Genomic DNA, 15,531 nt, shown 5'->3' on the forward strand with positions numbered 1-15,531 from the left:
AAAATCTTTTAAAATAAAACTAGAATTTTGTTTTGCATCAAATGAAAATCCATTTTCGCGCCACGTAATATTCATATCAGATCTTTTGTAGCTGGAATATTTTATGCGCCACTCATTTTTACGGCGTTTAGCGGTTTTTTATTCTTGTATATATATTATAAAATATATATAATAAGCTTCAGTGAAAACGCGCCATAGCGTTCTATTTTGCGCTAAGGCCTTCACCTCATTCCAAGACTTTCCTTGACCTCTTATCTCGTCCATGATGGATCTTCTCCAAGTTTGTGCTGGGCGAGCTCTTTTTCTTTTTCTTTGGGGATTCCACTCCAGGACAGTCTTTGCAATTCTGGAACTATCTTTTCGGAGTGTGTAACCGATCCAACCCCACTATATGGACTTTATTTCATTTTCTACCCTCTTTTGTTGGGTCAGGTGTAGCAGATCTTCGTTGGCCAGTAAATACGGACAATTCTTCGTAGACCTTTGTTAACAAAGACCTGCAATTTGTCTGTAAGGGTTTTTGTCACTTTCCAGCTTTCACATCCATAGAGTAGAACAGATATGACGTTTGACTGGAATATTCGCATCTTTGTCCTTGTAGTATACTCGCCAGACCTCGGTTGAGCATGCTGAATGCTCATATCGTCTTCTGTACCTCCGTTTTCTGTTATGACACTTCCAAGATATGTAAAGTTTTCCACGCTTTCAATTTGCCTGTTGTCGATAGTAAATAGCGTGTTGTTCCTTACATTTATTCTCATGGATTTGGTTTTACTAATATTGATTTTCAAACCTAATAATACGTAGCACTTCCGGCTTTAACACAGATCAGCAGTAAACTTTATAGCTCTTTGTCAGGTTTTATCCAAGCTTCTGTATGGATGAGCGGCACAACCGCTTATTTCTCGAGATACTGATCACGGTGTGGTGAATGACTAATTTTGGTCATACTTTATGTTTCTTTTTTTTTCTCTGATTCTGGCCTTGGTTTAGAACTAGAACCTTTAGCCACGTAATTGTATAACTTATCACTAACTCAGGTGTAATGTGTAGTGTGTGTGTTGAGTAAGTGTCTTGTTACTTTGCAAAGTCGACGTCATTGTCTTTGCAAAGAGACGCTAATTGTATCCGAACGTCTGCGGTCCCTCCGGTGAGTACAGATCCCACAAGGACAGAAACTATTTTCATTTATTAATTTATAATAAATGAAAAAATTTCTGACCCTGGTGAGATTCGAACTCACTACCATTCGGAACTTTCGATCCAAAGGTTAGGCGCTCTTACCACTGAGCCACAGAGGGGGTTACTTTATGTTTCTGATGGTGGTGAAAACGAAAATGAGGTTTATCTTGAATTTTATGTGGGGGAACATTGTCAAAATGGCAATTTTAACCTAAAAATAAAAAAAAAAAAAAAAAATGAAATCACGTTTTTTGCGTGTAACTCGCTACAACTCCGTTCCATTTCAATATTTTTTTCTGAAATTTTTATTATTTCTCATCTTTCTAAAGACAATGGGACAAAATGTTTAATAGAAAAAAAAATTATAAATCCCCAAAATAGCGCTTATTTTTCGAGATACTGACCATGGGTGGTGAATGGCTAATTTTTGGCTTACTTTATGTTTTTGGTGGTGCTGAAAACGAAAATTATTTTGAATTTTAAGTGGAGGAACATTGCCAAAATCACAATTTTACCCTAAAAATAAAAAAAATGAAATCACGTTTTTTTTGCATATAACTCGCTACAACTCTTCCATTTTAATATTTTTTTCTGAAATTTTATATTTCTCGCCTTTCTTAAGACAATTCAATTCAATTCAATTCAATTTATTTCCAAAGAAGAATTTTGTACATTGTAATTAACAATAATATTATATTTAATATAATGCACCCACTTCAGGGAAAAAGCACACTAGGCAACTTAATACCTGTATTGTAAACCTTAATCCCTGAAGGTGTACAATCTAATTGTACAATTTTAAACAGTAAGTACTTGTGGCTGGTATAATTTACATACTCTATGATTGACAAAATACAATTGAAAGTGAGAGGAGAGAAGACCTAATCGGCATGGCGCAACTATATTTACTAGAAGACAGTTTGGCTAGAAAATTAATTTTTAGAAAATGTTGAATTCAATTGTTTTAGTTAATATCATATTTTTTATGGTTCTTTTGAACTGTTTATAATTTATTATTGTTTTTATATTTTTTGGCAATAAATTAAATAGAGTTGGACCATAATAAAATAGTGATCGTTTTGTAATTGTCTTGCTGAAAAATGGTACTTTAACCAAAAGTTGTTGAGTTGCCCTTGTATACTTTTGATGTTGATTTATTTTTAACTTACTTGAATTGGAAAATACCCAAATTAATGATTGCTGTATATAAATAGATCGGACACTCATTTGTTTTAGCTCTTTAATAAAAGTGATGTGGAAAAAAGTTTACTTTTTTTAAATATTATTTTAAGAAGTGTATTTTGAGCTATCTGTAAAATATGTAAGGTATTACTAAATGTACCACCCCAAACAACAATACAATATCGTATTATAGATTCAATCCAAGAGTTATATAGGATACTCAAGGTTTTTTTTGAGATAATGTCTCTTAATAAGTAAAATTTAGGCATTAAGGATCTAATTCTTTTTGCAACGTGTGCCACATGCTCACGCCATCTCAGATGCTGATCAATTATAACTCCTAAATATTTAATAGATTTAGTTTTTTCTAAAGAGGGACATGGACATGCCTGCACACTGTTGCAATCTGAACTATGAATTTTTAAACTAATATTAGTTGGCTGATCAGACATAGTGGGAGAAAAAGTAATAAATTTAGTTTTTTTTTATATTCAGACTGAGCAGATTGTGGTTAAGCCATAACTGTATATTACTTATGCCAGATTCAGCTGTTTTACATACGCGGTCCCATGTTGAATCTTTAAATACTAAGACTGTGTCATCAGCATAGCATAAAATTCGCCCTGAAAACCCATGAATTTCGGTTATACTATTAATGTACAGTATAAATAGAATCGGACCTAGTACTGTTCCTTGGGGTACCCCAACAGTAATCTCTTTAGTTGAGCTAATACAATTACCTATTTTAACTTTTTGTGTTCTTTGAGATAAATAATTACTAATAAGATTTAAAGCTATACCTCTTACCCCATTTTTATATAATTTGTTTAGAAGAATCTCATGTGATATAGTATCAAAAGCTTTAGCGAGATCCAGAAAAATTGCTAGACATTTATTTGATTCTTCTAGACATTGTACTGTTTGATCAACAAGATCGATTATAGCTTTCTCTGTGTTAGCTTTTTTCACAAATCCGAATTGCCTTTCGGTTATAATTTTATATTTATCAAAGAATGTAATTAGTCTCTTTTTGAGAGATTGTTCAAAAATTTTCGAAAAACTATTAATGACTGATATAGGACGGTAATTGTCGACTTGTTTTTGATTACCGGCTTTGAAAACAGGTGTTACAAGTGATTCTTTCCATTGTGTTGGGATTTTTCCTGTTGTATAACAGAGATTAATGATATGAACTAATGGAGAAGCAATGTGCACATGAATATTTTTAACTAATTTCGAAGTAATTCCGTCTGGTCCTGGCGCACTATTATTTTTTAAATTAGATATTAGTAAAATAATTTCGTTTATATTTACAGGTTCCAAAAAAATTGATGATTGTAATTCTAAGTCTCTTTCAAAACCCGGTGGTAATGTAGTTTTTGTAATACTATCAGCCATTTTTTGCCCAATACTTGTAAAATAATTGTTAAACATATTTGATTTCTCAATATTATTAGTTATTTGAGTTCCTTGTGTATTAATCAACGGAATATTTTCAAGTTGATTGTTTTGTTTACTTTTGCAACCTGAAATTTCATTTATAATAGACCACATTTTTTTATAGTCACCGTTTGTTCCATTAATTTTAGCTTTATAAAAATCATTTTTTGTCTTTTTAATTAGATTACTTAAGTGATTTCGATAAGTTTTATATTCTTTGTCTAGTTCAATAGAGTAGTTTTTTAATAGTTTTCGCTTTAGATTGTCTCTAGTTTTAATAGACACTATTAAACCAGAACTAATCCAGGGTTTAATTTTTTTACATTGTTCTTTATTTTTTCTTTTTATAGTTTTTGTTGAGTTTATGATGAAATTATTTAACTTATTTATAAACTTATCATAAACAATTTGCGTTGTATTACTTGAATATAAGTCATTCCATGATTCACCGGACAATTTTACATTTAATTGTTTATAATCTATTATCTGGGCGGTATCGTTTAAATTGGACAGCGGTTTATCATTTTCAGTATTAAAATATACAAACGGTGTATAATGATCTGTCATATCAGTAGTAAAAATTACAGGATCAATTCTAAACGAATTTTGTATTGCGCTATTCTGTCTAATAAATATATGGTCTAACGTAGTACTTGATTTTTTAGTTACTCTTGTAGGTTTATTAATATAAGAAGTATAGCCAAACATATTTAGCATATTTAAATATATAACTGTTTCGGGAGAGTTTTGATTTTGTAAGTCAATATTGATATCACCTAGATGTATTTCAATATTCATCATTTGAATTTGCGAGAAATATGATTCTAAATCATTAATATAAGTATCAATTTTACTAGAAGGTGATCGGTATGAAGCTGTTACACCAAATGAATACTTAGAATAAGTAGAATTTAATAAATATGTAACTCTAAGAAATTTGTTATCATTTATTGATATTACTTTAACGTCTGCATTAATTGAATTTTTTATGTAGATGGCAACACCATCACATATATTTTTTTTAGAATCATTATAAAACAGATTATATCCAGGAATATTGTAATTGCTTACCTCAAAAAGATTTCTCGTTTCAGAGAGAACAATTAAATCAAAATATTTTTCCATAGTAGCTACATATATGGTTAATTCATCAAGATGTTTTCTGAGCCCACGAATATTAAAATGAACAATACCCATACCTGATAGATTGTCCGTGTCTCTCTCACCAACAAACTGTTCCATATTACTAATAATATTTGTATCAATTGTTAAATTGTTATCTAGTAGATTAAGGAATTCAATCATAGAATTTGTTTTGATGGCATGCTTAATTACCTCCAGCTCGGCCAACCTATAATGAATTTAGACATGAAGCCTTAATTATTCATAATATATTATATTGTAACTGAAAACCTAAAACAAATATTACTCTTTAACATAAATTAAATAACTTCTAGTGAAACATCATAACAAACTCAACAACAATTACTACGTAAATACTTTTTCCAGATGAGTACAGTCTTTTAAACTAATAATTTTATTATCTTTTTGTATGTATATTTTCCCATCCATAGTCCAAACGTTTTTTGCGCCCACTTTATTTATTGCCTGGTTTAATAATTGCATGTTCGTAGCACTTAGATCTTCTCTAACAACGATGCCGGTACCCTTAAATAATTTTTTTCCTGCATAAATTCTCTTTTTCATTTCATACGTTGTTAACTTGAGGAAAATTCCTCTATCCTTATTCTGTTGTTTTTGTCCAACCCTGTAGCATACTTCAATATAATTAGTTATATCGATATTTATTTTTGATTTTAAAAGCTTAATAATTTCGTCTTCTACCTTCTCATTTGATTTTTCTTTTAAATTAAAGATTCTGAGATTAAATTTTCTATTTGCTTGATCCAATATATTAATTTTTCCTTTCAAATTATGATTATCCGTTATCATATTCGATAACTCTTGGTTAACCTGCTTTATAGAATTTTGATGTTCACTTTCCATTATTTTTATCTTATCACTTAAGCTGTTTACAGTTTTTTCAAGCTCATTTATCGTTTTTATGGTTGCCTCGGTCACATTTGTAGTAATAATTTTTAAAAATGATTCAGATTTGAAAGCACTAATTACTGCTGTTTGAACTGCTTTTTCAATTTCTTCTTTCATTTCTCTAGTTACAACCATTTTATATAGAAATTAAATTCGATGATTACAAATGACCAAACTGTAATACTAATATGACTTCAACTGATTTCACTGTTAAATTGTTGGGAGCACGGGCAAAGCACGTCTACTCGCTAGCACACATCAACTCGAAGTGGAACACTGTTAAATTGTTGGGAGCACGGGCAAAGCTCGTCTACTCGCTAGCACACATCTGGACAAATGGATCTGTTTCAAGCTTCAAGTCTTCATTCTAACAAGTTAAGAATTTTTTAAAGTAAAAGGTGCGGATTCCTGAGTTGCAAAGTTTAATCGCAAAAGTTGAGTGGCAAAATTTGAAATTTAGCTTTTTGATCACGTTTTTGTTAAAATATAGTGTATAAAGAAGTTTTCTGGAGAGTTTTAGAACAAAATATTGTATAGATAAAAAAATGGTGCCACTTTTAATAACGACGTTATGCACCCCAAAATAACGTTTATTTCTCTAGATTCTAGATACTGACCACGGGTGGTGAATGGCTAATTTTGGTATTAATTTATGTGTTTGATGGCGTTGAAAACAAAAATGAGGTTTATTTTGAATTTAAAAACATATTAAAATTGAACAAAGTTGTAGTTAAACGCAAAAAACGTGATTTTATCTTTTTTAGCGAAAATGGCGATTTTGACAATGTTCCCGCGCAAAAATTCAAAATAAACTAATTTTCGTTTACAGCACAATAGACAAATTTTTATTGATTTAAATTGTATTCTGTATAATGTTACCAGATTTGATTGGCATGTTGAATCATAAAGAATACAATCACAATCCAGAAGTAAAATATATACTATATATTATTATATAATTTAAAGAATAATCAGCAACTTAATTAATTGAATACATACAGTAAAAAACAACGTTTAAAAAATATTTTTATTGTAAGTATTTGTAAACACATGAACAAAAGAAAAACAAGCAATGAAATAAACAATACAAACAAATGAACACTGGAAAAACTACTTTTAAAAACAAAACTTTGCATTCAAACCTTTTCAAAATTTCGCAAGTAGCACCAACAATTTTAAAGCGTTTAAAACCAATATATAAACAATATCATTTACTATTTTTATTGAGAATAAATCACAATTTTACTTTAAAATTTCTATATTTTTAGAGGAGAGAGTCAACGGTCTCCTGACTCTCGTTAATGTTATCTTAAGTGTACCTGACCTCATCGCGTCTCATTCTTATATATAATCTTTAGACCTTCTACCCTCTCGGGTGTAAGTATATCCTGGCAGGATCGTCACGCCTTTGACTGCGTCTCATTCTTGAGTTTTTTTAAATCTTCATTTTACGTCGATAAGGAATGCAACTTTACTTCTAACGAATCAAGGGAAACATATTTCTCATAGACTTATTGTTTAGGATAACTAATGGTTTCTTCTTAGGGCTCGAACACTGCTTTGGTTTTTTCATTAGTTTCTGAATACACAGGAGGTTCGTTCGTTTAGACAAAACAAGTCCTATGTTTCTATACCGGACCTCTTTTGTCTAAACCTATCCTAACCTCCTGTGTATTCGGAAACTAGTGCATATGCAAACCAAAGCAAGATTCGAGGCCTAAGAAGAAACCACTAGTTATCTCAAACAAGTCCGTGAAAAATATGTTTCCCTAGGATCCTTAGAAGTTAATTAATTACATTCCTTATAATGAAAATTTAAGAAAACTTGTTAGTAGTTCAATGAGTTGTCAAAAATGTCAGGAGTGTGAAAATATCCAAAAACTGCCAAAATGATACCAATTCTTTTCTCCTATTGTTAGAAATGAATTTTATGTAATCAAAGTCGGCTAATTTGAAATTTTTTTATGAGATGTTTTATTAATTTATATACTAAAAATAATATGAGGATCTCCCAAGAAAAAAAAAACAAGATTTTTATTGATGTTTTGCATTTTGAGAACGATTTCCGAAGTGAAAATCTAAATGTCAAATAAACTTATTTTAAAGTAAAATTTTGTCTTATTTCCAATGAAAATAGTACATTCCATTAAGATGCCACAAGACAATAGTAATTAACATAGGTACATATAAAACAAATTCATAATAACTCAACTACATGGACGCCCATTAGATAAAGAGGCATTAAGTATTTTACGTTATAGCAGTATATTTATGTAGCACTAAGTTTAGTGCTAAGAAAATTTAAATAGACAGCGTTGTGTAGTTAGATAACTTTTACAAGTATTAACAAAGTTGCGACATGTATTATTAATACTCCAAAGGTTTGAAAACTATTTACTTTTATAATTTAGGTGTCCTTCATTACTGCCATAACCCTGAAATCGCAAACTTGCAGGAGAGCAAAAATAAGATGTTATGTGAACTCTTCATGTATTTTCTCTTTAACTGCTGGCATCAAGTTAACCAAATTCTGCACTTATGTCGATTATGTGACTATCTTAGTCCAGAAAGCCACTGCGCATCTGCTAGGAAAAATATTCCGATTCGGATTTTTTGCACAATCTTACTCAAAAAGGACCCCTTTTAACAAATTTGCATGTTGCCAGGACCAAAAGTTGGTCAAAAATTTTTTAAACGTTTTTTTTTTGTTTTTTTTCTAAAGTTATTTTTTTTGCATGGAACAAAGTTTTTTTTAGGGTTTTTGGATCATTCCAAACAGAAAAGGTCTTTAATGATATTTCTCTAAAGTTGATAGTTCTTGACATATAAGCGATTAAAAATTGAAAAATTGCGAAATCGGCCATTTTTAACCCTCAAAAACTACGTAAACAACTGAAAATTTGAATGTTGCCAAGGTAGGTAGATATTCTTTAAACATCGATTGATGAAATCCGCAAGGGTTTTTGCAATTCAATATTCAAAACTCCTTTGTTTTTTAATTGCCAATCAAGCGTGCTCGACACTATTTTATACCGACAGTATGGTGCAAATGAAAGGAATAAATTCGTTATTTCGTAAACCGGCGATTTTAAGAAAAAAACCCTAAACAGGTCGATTTTTATTTTTAAGTTATGATATTGTGGCATATATGGTATACTAGTGACGTCATCCATCTGGGCGTTCTGACGTAATCGATGATTTTTTTTTAAATGAGAATAGGGGTCGTGTGCTAGCTCATTTGGAAGGTTCTTTAAATCTCTATTCAGTAATATAAACATTTACATAATTATTTATACAGGGTGTCCTTCTACTTCTTTTTTGTCAAATAATTTAATTTAATAAAAAATTTTTGGACACCCTATATAAATAATTATGTAAATGTTTATATTACTAAATAAAGAATTGAAGAACCTTTCAAATGAGCTAGCACACGACCCCTATTTTCATTTAAAAAATCATCGATTACGTCATTACGCCCAGATGGATGACGTCACTAGTATACCATATATGCCACAATCATAACTTAAAAATAAAAATCGACTTGTTACGGGATTTTTCCTTAAAGTCGCCGGTTTACGAATTAACGAATTTATTCCTTTCATTTGCACCATACTGGATACATATGCAACGGTGGAAAATAGTGTCGCGCACGCTTGATTAGCAATTAAAAAACAAAGGAATTTTGAATATTGTATTGCAAAAAACTCTTCGGGATTTCATCAATCGATGTTCAAAGAATATCTACTTACCTTGGCAACATTCAAATTTTCAGTTTTTCACATAGTTTTTGAAGTTAAAAATGGCCGATTTCGCAATTATGTCAAAAACTATCAACTTTAGAGAAAAGTCACTAAAGACCTTTTCTGTTTGGAATGATCCAAAAAACCTAAAAAAAACTTTGTTCCATGCAAGAAAAATAATTTTAAGAAAAAAACAAAAAAAAAAAAACGTTTAACAATTTTTTTACCCATTTTTGGTCCTGGCAACATGCAAATTTGTTAAAAGGGGTCCTTTTTGAGTAAGATTGTGCAAAAAATCCGAATCGAAATATTTTTCCTAGCGGAAGCGCAGTGGCTTTCTGGACTATCTATCTAATGTTAGTATTTATCTTTAATTATTGACATTGCTTCACCCTGAAATTCGCCATTAAATATGATAAGGCGTTATCACTAAGGCATCTACACTGTGTCCGTAAAGTATGGAACAAATTCTTTTTTAGCTAAACAGACCATTTTAAGAAATAATCCTAAAACACGTCGATTTTTTATTTTAATTTACCGTATTTTAAAATAATATTCTAATATACAGGGTGAATTACTTTCGAGTAATGACGTCACCGTCATTTTTTTTAAACGGAACACCCCCATTTTGTCTCAATTTTCGGATTACTCTAGCTGAGCTGATTCCAAAAATGTATCACATGTTGATTCAAATTGGTACAGGGTGGACAAAAATACAATAGTTTTGTGTGTGCTCATAAAGTAACGCGTTAGCTAAATTAACAATATCAAAAATACTTATTGTCTAGCGGACAGAATATGAAAGAAATTATTTCTTATCAATTTAAAAGAAACATGGTAGGCTATGTTTTTGTGAAATGTCATTATTTGTTTGATAATACTGTTAATTTAACTAACGCGTTACTTTATGAACACACACAAAACTATTGTATTTTTGTCCACCCTGTACCAATATGAATCAACATGTGATACATTTTTGGAATCAGCTCAGCTAGAGTAATCCGAAAATTGAGACAAAATGGGGGTGTTCCATTTAAAAAAAATGACGGTGACGTCATTACTCGAAAGTAATTCACCCTGTACATTAGAATATTATTTTAAAATATGGTAAATTAAAATCAAAAATCGACGTGTTTCAGGATTATTTCTTAAAACGCTCTGTTTAGCTAAAAAATAATTTGTTCCATACTTTACGGACACAGTGTATATTCAAAATTCGAGACTTATGTACGTTCTCCAGTAGCCTAATCACTCACAGGTTATGGCGCTAGAGAAGTTTTACTTGAGTATTTTTTTCTTGACTAACAAATGCGTTATCACATGTTAGGGCAATATTTAAAAATAACCGGTATTTATCACGGTGATGAAACTGCCTTGTGGCGGTCTTGCTAATGTTGAGAGAGCCAAAACCGGAAATGGTAATATGTAATGACACAGGCGCACTATGCCGATTCTAAGATAACTAAATTATATGACATTATACCACAATGAAGGCAAGTCTAGGAACGTGTTAGGCCAAAAACAGATTTTCCATTTTTTTAGGGTTATGGCACTATTGAAGTCAGGGTGCGATATATAATTGTGTACTTTTTTTTAACGATTAAGACTATCTTATCAAGTATCAATTCATTTTGTATATAAAAATAACAAATTAATGCTTTATTAAAATTCATTACTTTTGTTGTTACAATGTTTCATCCCATAACTCTGAAAACATAAATCAACATTATATTCTACTATTCTGACACTACAACAACGCTGTGCGAATATGACGTCAAATTGGATGACGTGCAACGGATTTAAGAAGAAACGACCAACAAAACACCTAATAAAAAGCTGCACAACTCTAACTCTAAACTTGGACGTTCTGTTACATACATTCTTTTCTATTTTCTTTTAAATTTTACATTCAATCCTAAGCCTGGTCGAATCGTATCAGTTTTGAAATAGAGACATTTATATCAGAGAGAACAACCAATACAGTACAAAGAACATGTTACTTTGCCTCCTTCCTTCAGAATAAGTTCTCACTACATGCAAATATATTTCAATATAATGATTCGAGGGACAATACAACATGAAGAAGACACCTTCGTTGTATTATATTGCTAAAGAGCTACACACGTCGCCTCCTAGGACTTTTTATTATATCTGGGTCTAACAACAATGCATTCGTCAGCGTGTTTTTCTGCAGACATGAAACCGATAGAGTAGATTAACATGCTAGGCCGAAGATTTAGGGCACAAATTCCTGCAATTACAAGCAGAAGAAGTAACAAAGAACGTCTGATATATAGATAGTATAATCTTAAGTATTAGAAGACAAAAGACTGCAGTTGTAGGCTCGTGGGGAACATTATTTATTAGAGCAAAAAATGCATTAAATTCAAATGTATAATAAAGTTATTCTGTGTAAAACCAGTATTCTGTTTCATTCTGACATCTTAGACTTGTTTTTTGTTTAATTTACACAATTTTTATAAAACACACTACTACTGCTTCCATATGGGCAGAAATCTCTAAAAAGACGCAAATCGTCTGCCCATCTTCGAAAGAAAAATACTAAGAAGAGTAATGGACGCAATCTGTGAGAATTAGTAAATAATGATAGATGCAATGTCTTTCATGAAAATAGGTAGGCTTAGATGGGCTGGAACATGTGTCCAGAGCAAATGATAATTACCCACCCAGACGAACCCTATTAGTCTGGAATGGAGGGACGGTGTGGACAAATTGGCAATTGTTGGCCATGTACAGAAACGACTGGCGAAATAGATTGGGGAGGTCGAAGCTCAACTAGGGCTGTAGCACCAATGATGATGATGATATATATTGATAATAATACGATCGTCTTAATTAAAATATTACATTGAAAGTGGGATAAAAAATATCACTGCAATGTTATTGATCAAAGAGAAACAAAGAAAGTGAAATAACTAATTTACCTGTTTAATAGAAAATCTGTTAAGAAAATTTTCCATTCTACATATAATATAAATTTTTTCAATTGTCTATTCAATATTGGATTTTTTTTACAAGCAACTCTAAACTTTAATATTAAGAAAATTGTTTTTCATATCTTACTTCTTACACTATGACAAATACCTTGGCATTGTCGTAGATCTATGTTACATATACAGTGCATAAATGCTGTCATTCGAGAATCAATGAATGTGATAAACTCTCAAAATATACTGTTGTGTATAAGAAGAAAGAAAGAAGTATAAGCTAAGTCAGTGTATTTTGGAGTTTGTCTTCCCACCTAACAAACTGATAGGGAACAAAAAGTTTTGACATTGCAATCTTTGACTGCTGGGACGTTTAAAAAAAATCAATAAACAACACATACTTTTTTATCTGTTATAAAACATCATGTGTGATGTGTGTCAATCCTTTATCTGGCAAAAAAACTTTCAACGGCTAAAAATCTAATTGATTCACCAGTTTTATAACAACCCATTAGTTCTAGAAATGAGCGCCCATGTATATTTCTAAATATCAATTATGTAAGTAGACTTAGAGTAAATAAACTAGAAAATGTTAAATGTTAACAAAAAAATTCTATACTGGGCGTTACAATATGCCTTCGGGCTTTAGGAACGTCCAATATACTATTGACAATTATCACAAATGAAAAAACCTATACTATTATCCGGAGAGTAAATCTCCATGAGTGTGCAGAGTGATATGCATTATCGCTCTGCTGACTCAATTGCACTAAGAAAATCATAAGAATAATAAATAAAAGTCAGTCAAGTTATAAGTTGAAAAACCTAAAAAAAAATCAACACTAAAGCATATTTTCACTGGAGATATAAAAATATATAAACCTAATGTGAACGAAGGCGTTTGTTAAGTAAAAGATAACCGATTGTGCCACTCTAAAATAAACAAATCGTACTGATACAATAATTAACTAAACTAAAATTCTTTTAACAGAAATTAACAATTGTTTAAAAATACAGTCAACAATCAAAAAAGTGTACATAGATTTAATATATTATGTAGTATTGAATAAAAATCATATTGTTATACAATTATATACTACGGCTTCAATTAGTATTGCTTTAGCCTAGTTTAATTAAAAATTAAAATTTCTATTCTGGACAATTCTGTTCCGTATTCGTCTAGTATCATTAAATGCTAGAAAATTATGTGCTACCTAAATAGTTTGTAAAATCATTATTATCTTCAAACGCCTTCGATTACATTCATTTTCATTATTTTTCTTAATTTTCCTTTTTCATTTTTTTGGTCTCTACAAAGATTTCTACCTTATTAAACATTCGAGGTTATTGCTATTTCTCTTAAATGTTACTCACTGAAAAATATACAAAATAGAACCGGACGTTACAATATCCGCTGTATTTTTTACGAGTTTATAATTTGTTTTCGTTTGAACCTATAAAAAAATCCGGAGGGATGTCAAACTTCGCTGAAATCGATGCATTCTGCACTAAGCACACCGGTCGGTTCCGTTGTTCTTGTGGACAGGTAAGTCTTGGCGTCAAAGTACTCAACGACCTAAAATAAACGTAGGATAGAATTAGAAAAATACATGATACTACAGATCAAATAAATCATAATTGATAAAGTAATTCAGCATTAAATTTAAATTAAAATTCCACAGAAAAAATAAAATTCTTGTACCTGGCTGTATACCATAAATCACAAACATAACATACTAGTTCCTTTGTAAAAGGTATATTTAAAATTCCCTAAATAAGGGTTTCATTACATCACAGAACGTTGTTGGATTAAAAAATCAATCATCAGTGTTAATAAAAGCCCTAAAATAAGTATAATGGGAACCTTGTTATGAAAAAATGGCTGTAAGTCCGGTTCTGCTAAATAGATTTTTGCAAACTTGGTCTCGTTGAAAACAGCTCTTTTTCGTCAATGTAATATGTAGTTATAATTTCGAAACAGCGTAATAAGTAATATGACAGCTAGGAGGCGCTATTTTATTTTTGCTAAACGTGTAAATTTTAAACATAACTTATGCTGTCACCGGTAAACGAAGTTCCGGAAAAGTAGTGTGCTGTGGAAAAAATAGAGCGTAGCACTTGCGGAGTGCCGACACAAGTGAATACTTCTTATAGATTCGATTATATTCGGTTCGATTCAATTCAATTACATTCGATTAGATTTAATTTTATTTAATATATATACCCAATTTAATACATAATATTATATACTAGTGATTTTACCCGTTAATTTTAGGATTAATAAATATAAAGTTATATACAGCTTTAAATTATTTTTCTTAATAAAGTAACCAATATTTTTTTCAATTTGGCGAAAAATTTAATTACTGATGAAGTATAGTAAATACTTCGTGTAAATTTGAATCGTAAATAATGCATGGAAGAGTTCATTTATTATTAGATAGGTACTCCCGTTAAAGGGGAGGCCCTTATACAAAAGTAACCTTTTTAAAGTTGTTAATACATTATTCCTTTTAACCTACATATCCTCAAATTGTATTTTTAAACATTTTATTTATTTTATATAATAATAATTAAATTCACTATCAAATTTGAAATATATTTTTTAAAAGTTTGTTAATCCTAAAATTAACGGGTAAAATCACTAGTACAGTTTGTCAAACGTAGCAGAGTTTAAAAATCTCACAATCGCCATAAAACCTCATGGTGATTGTAAGATTTTCAAACTCTTTGCTACGTTTGACAAATCATATATATTGTGTATATTATATTACAAATTAAATTATAGGCATAACTGGTATATTCTTAAATAAAATTAAATCTAATCGAATGGAATCGAATTGAATCGAACCGAATATAATCGAATCTATAGGAAATATTCACTTCTGTCGGCACTCCGCAAGTGCTACGGTCTAATTTTTTTTCCATAGTACACTACTAGTCTCCATTTTGATTTCCTGAACTTCGTTTACCGGTAACAGTATCAG

At 30.6% G+C, this 15,531-nt stretch overlaps 1 protein-coding gene across 4 annotated transcripts in view; it reads right to left on the reverse strand.

The window, feature by feature from the left end:
* Positions 1–6,869: 6,869 nt before the first annotated feature.
* Positions 6,870–15,531, reverse strand: part of LOC126881351 (eukaryotic translation initiation factor 4E-binding protein Mextli) — a 141,467-nt gene continuing 132,805 nt past the window's right edge. For all 4 annotated transcript variants that reach the window (XM_050645598.1, XM_050645599.1, XM_050645600.1 and 1 more), the window contains one exon: positions 6,870–14,120. In XM_050645598.1, the coding sequence (XP_050501555.1) occupies positions 14,022–14,120 (99 nt within the window). In that variant the 3' untranslated portion in view covers positions 6,870–14,021. The remainder of the gene's footprint in view (positions 14,121–15,531) is intronic.

This window comes from Diabrotica virgifera, chromosome 3, assembly GCF_917563875.1.
Source record: "Diabrotica virgifera virgifera chromosome 3, PGI_DIABVI_V3a".
NCBI lineage: Eukaryota > Metazoa > Arthropoda > Insecta > Coleoptera > Chrysomelidae > Diabrotica > Diabrotica virgifera.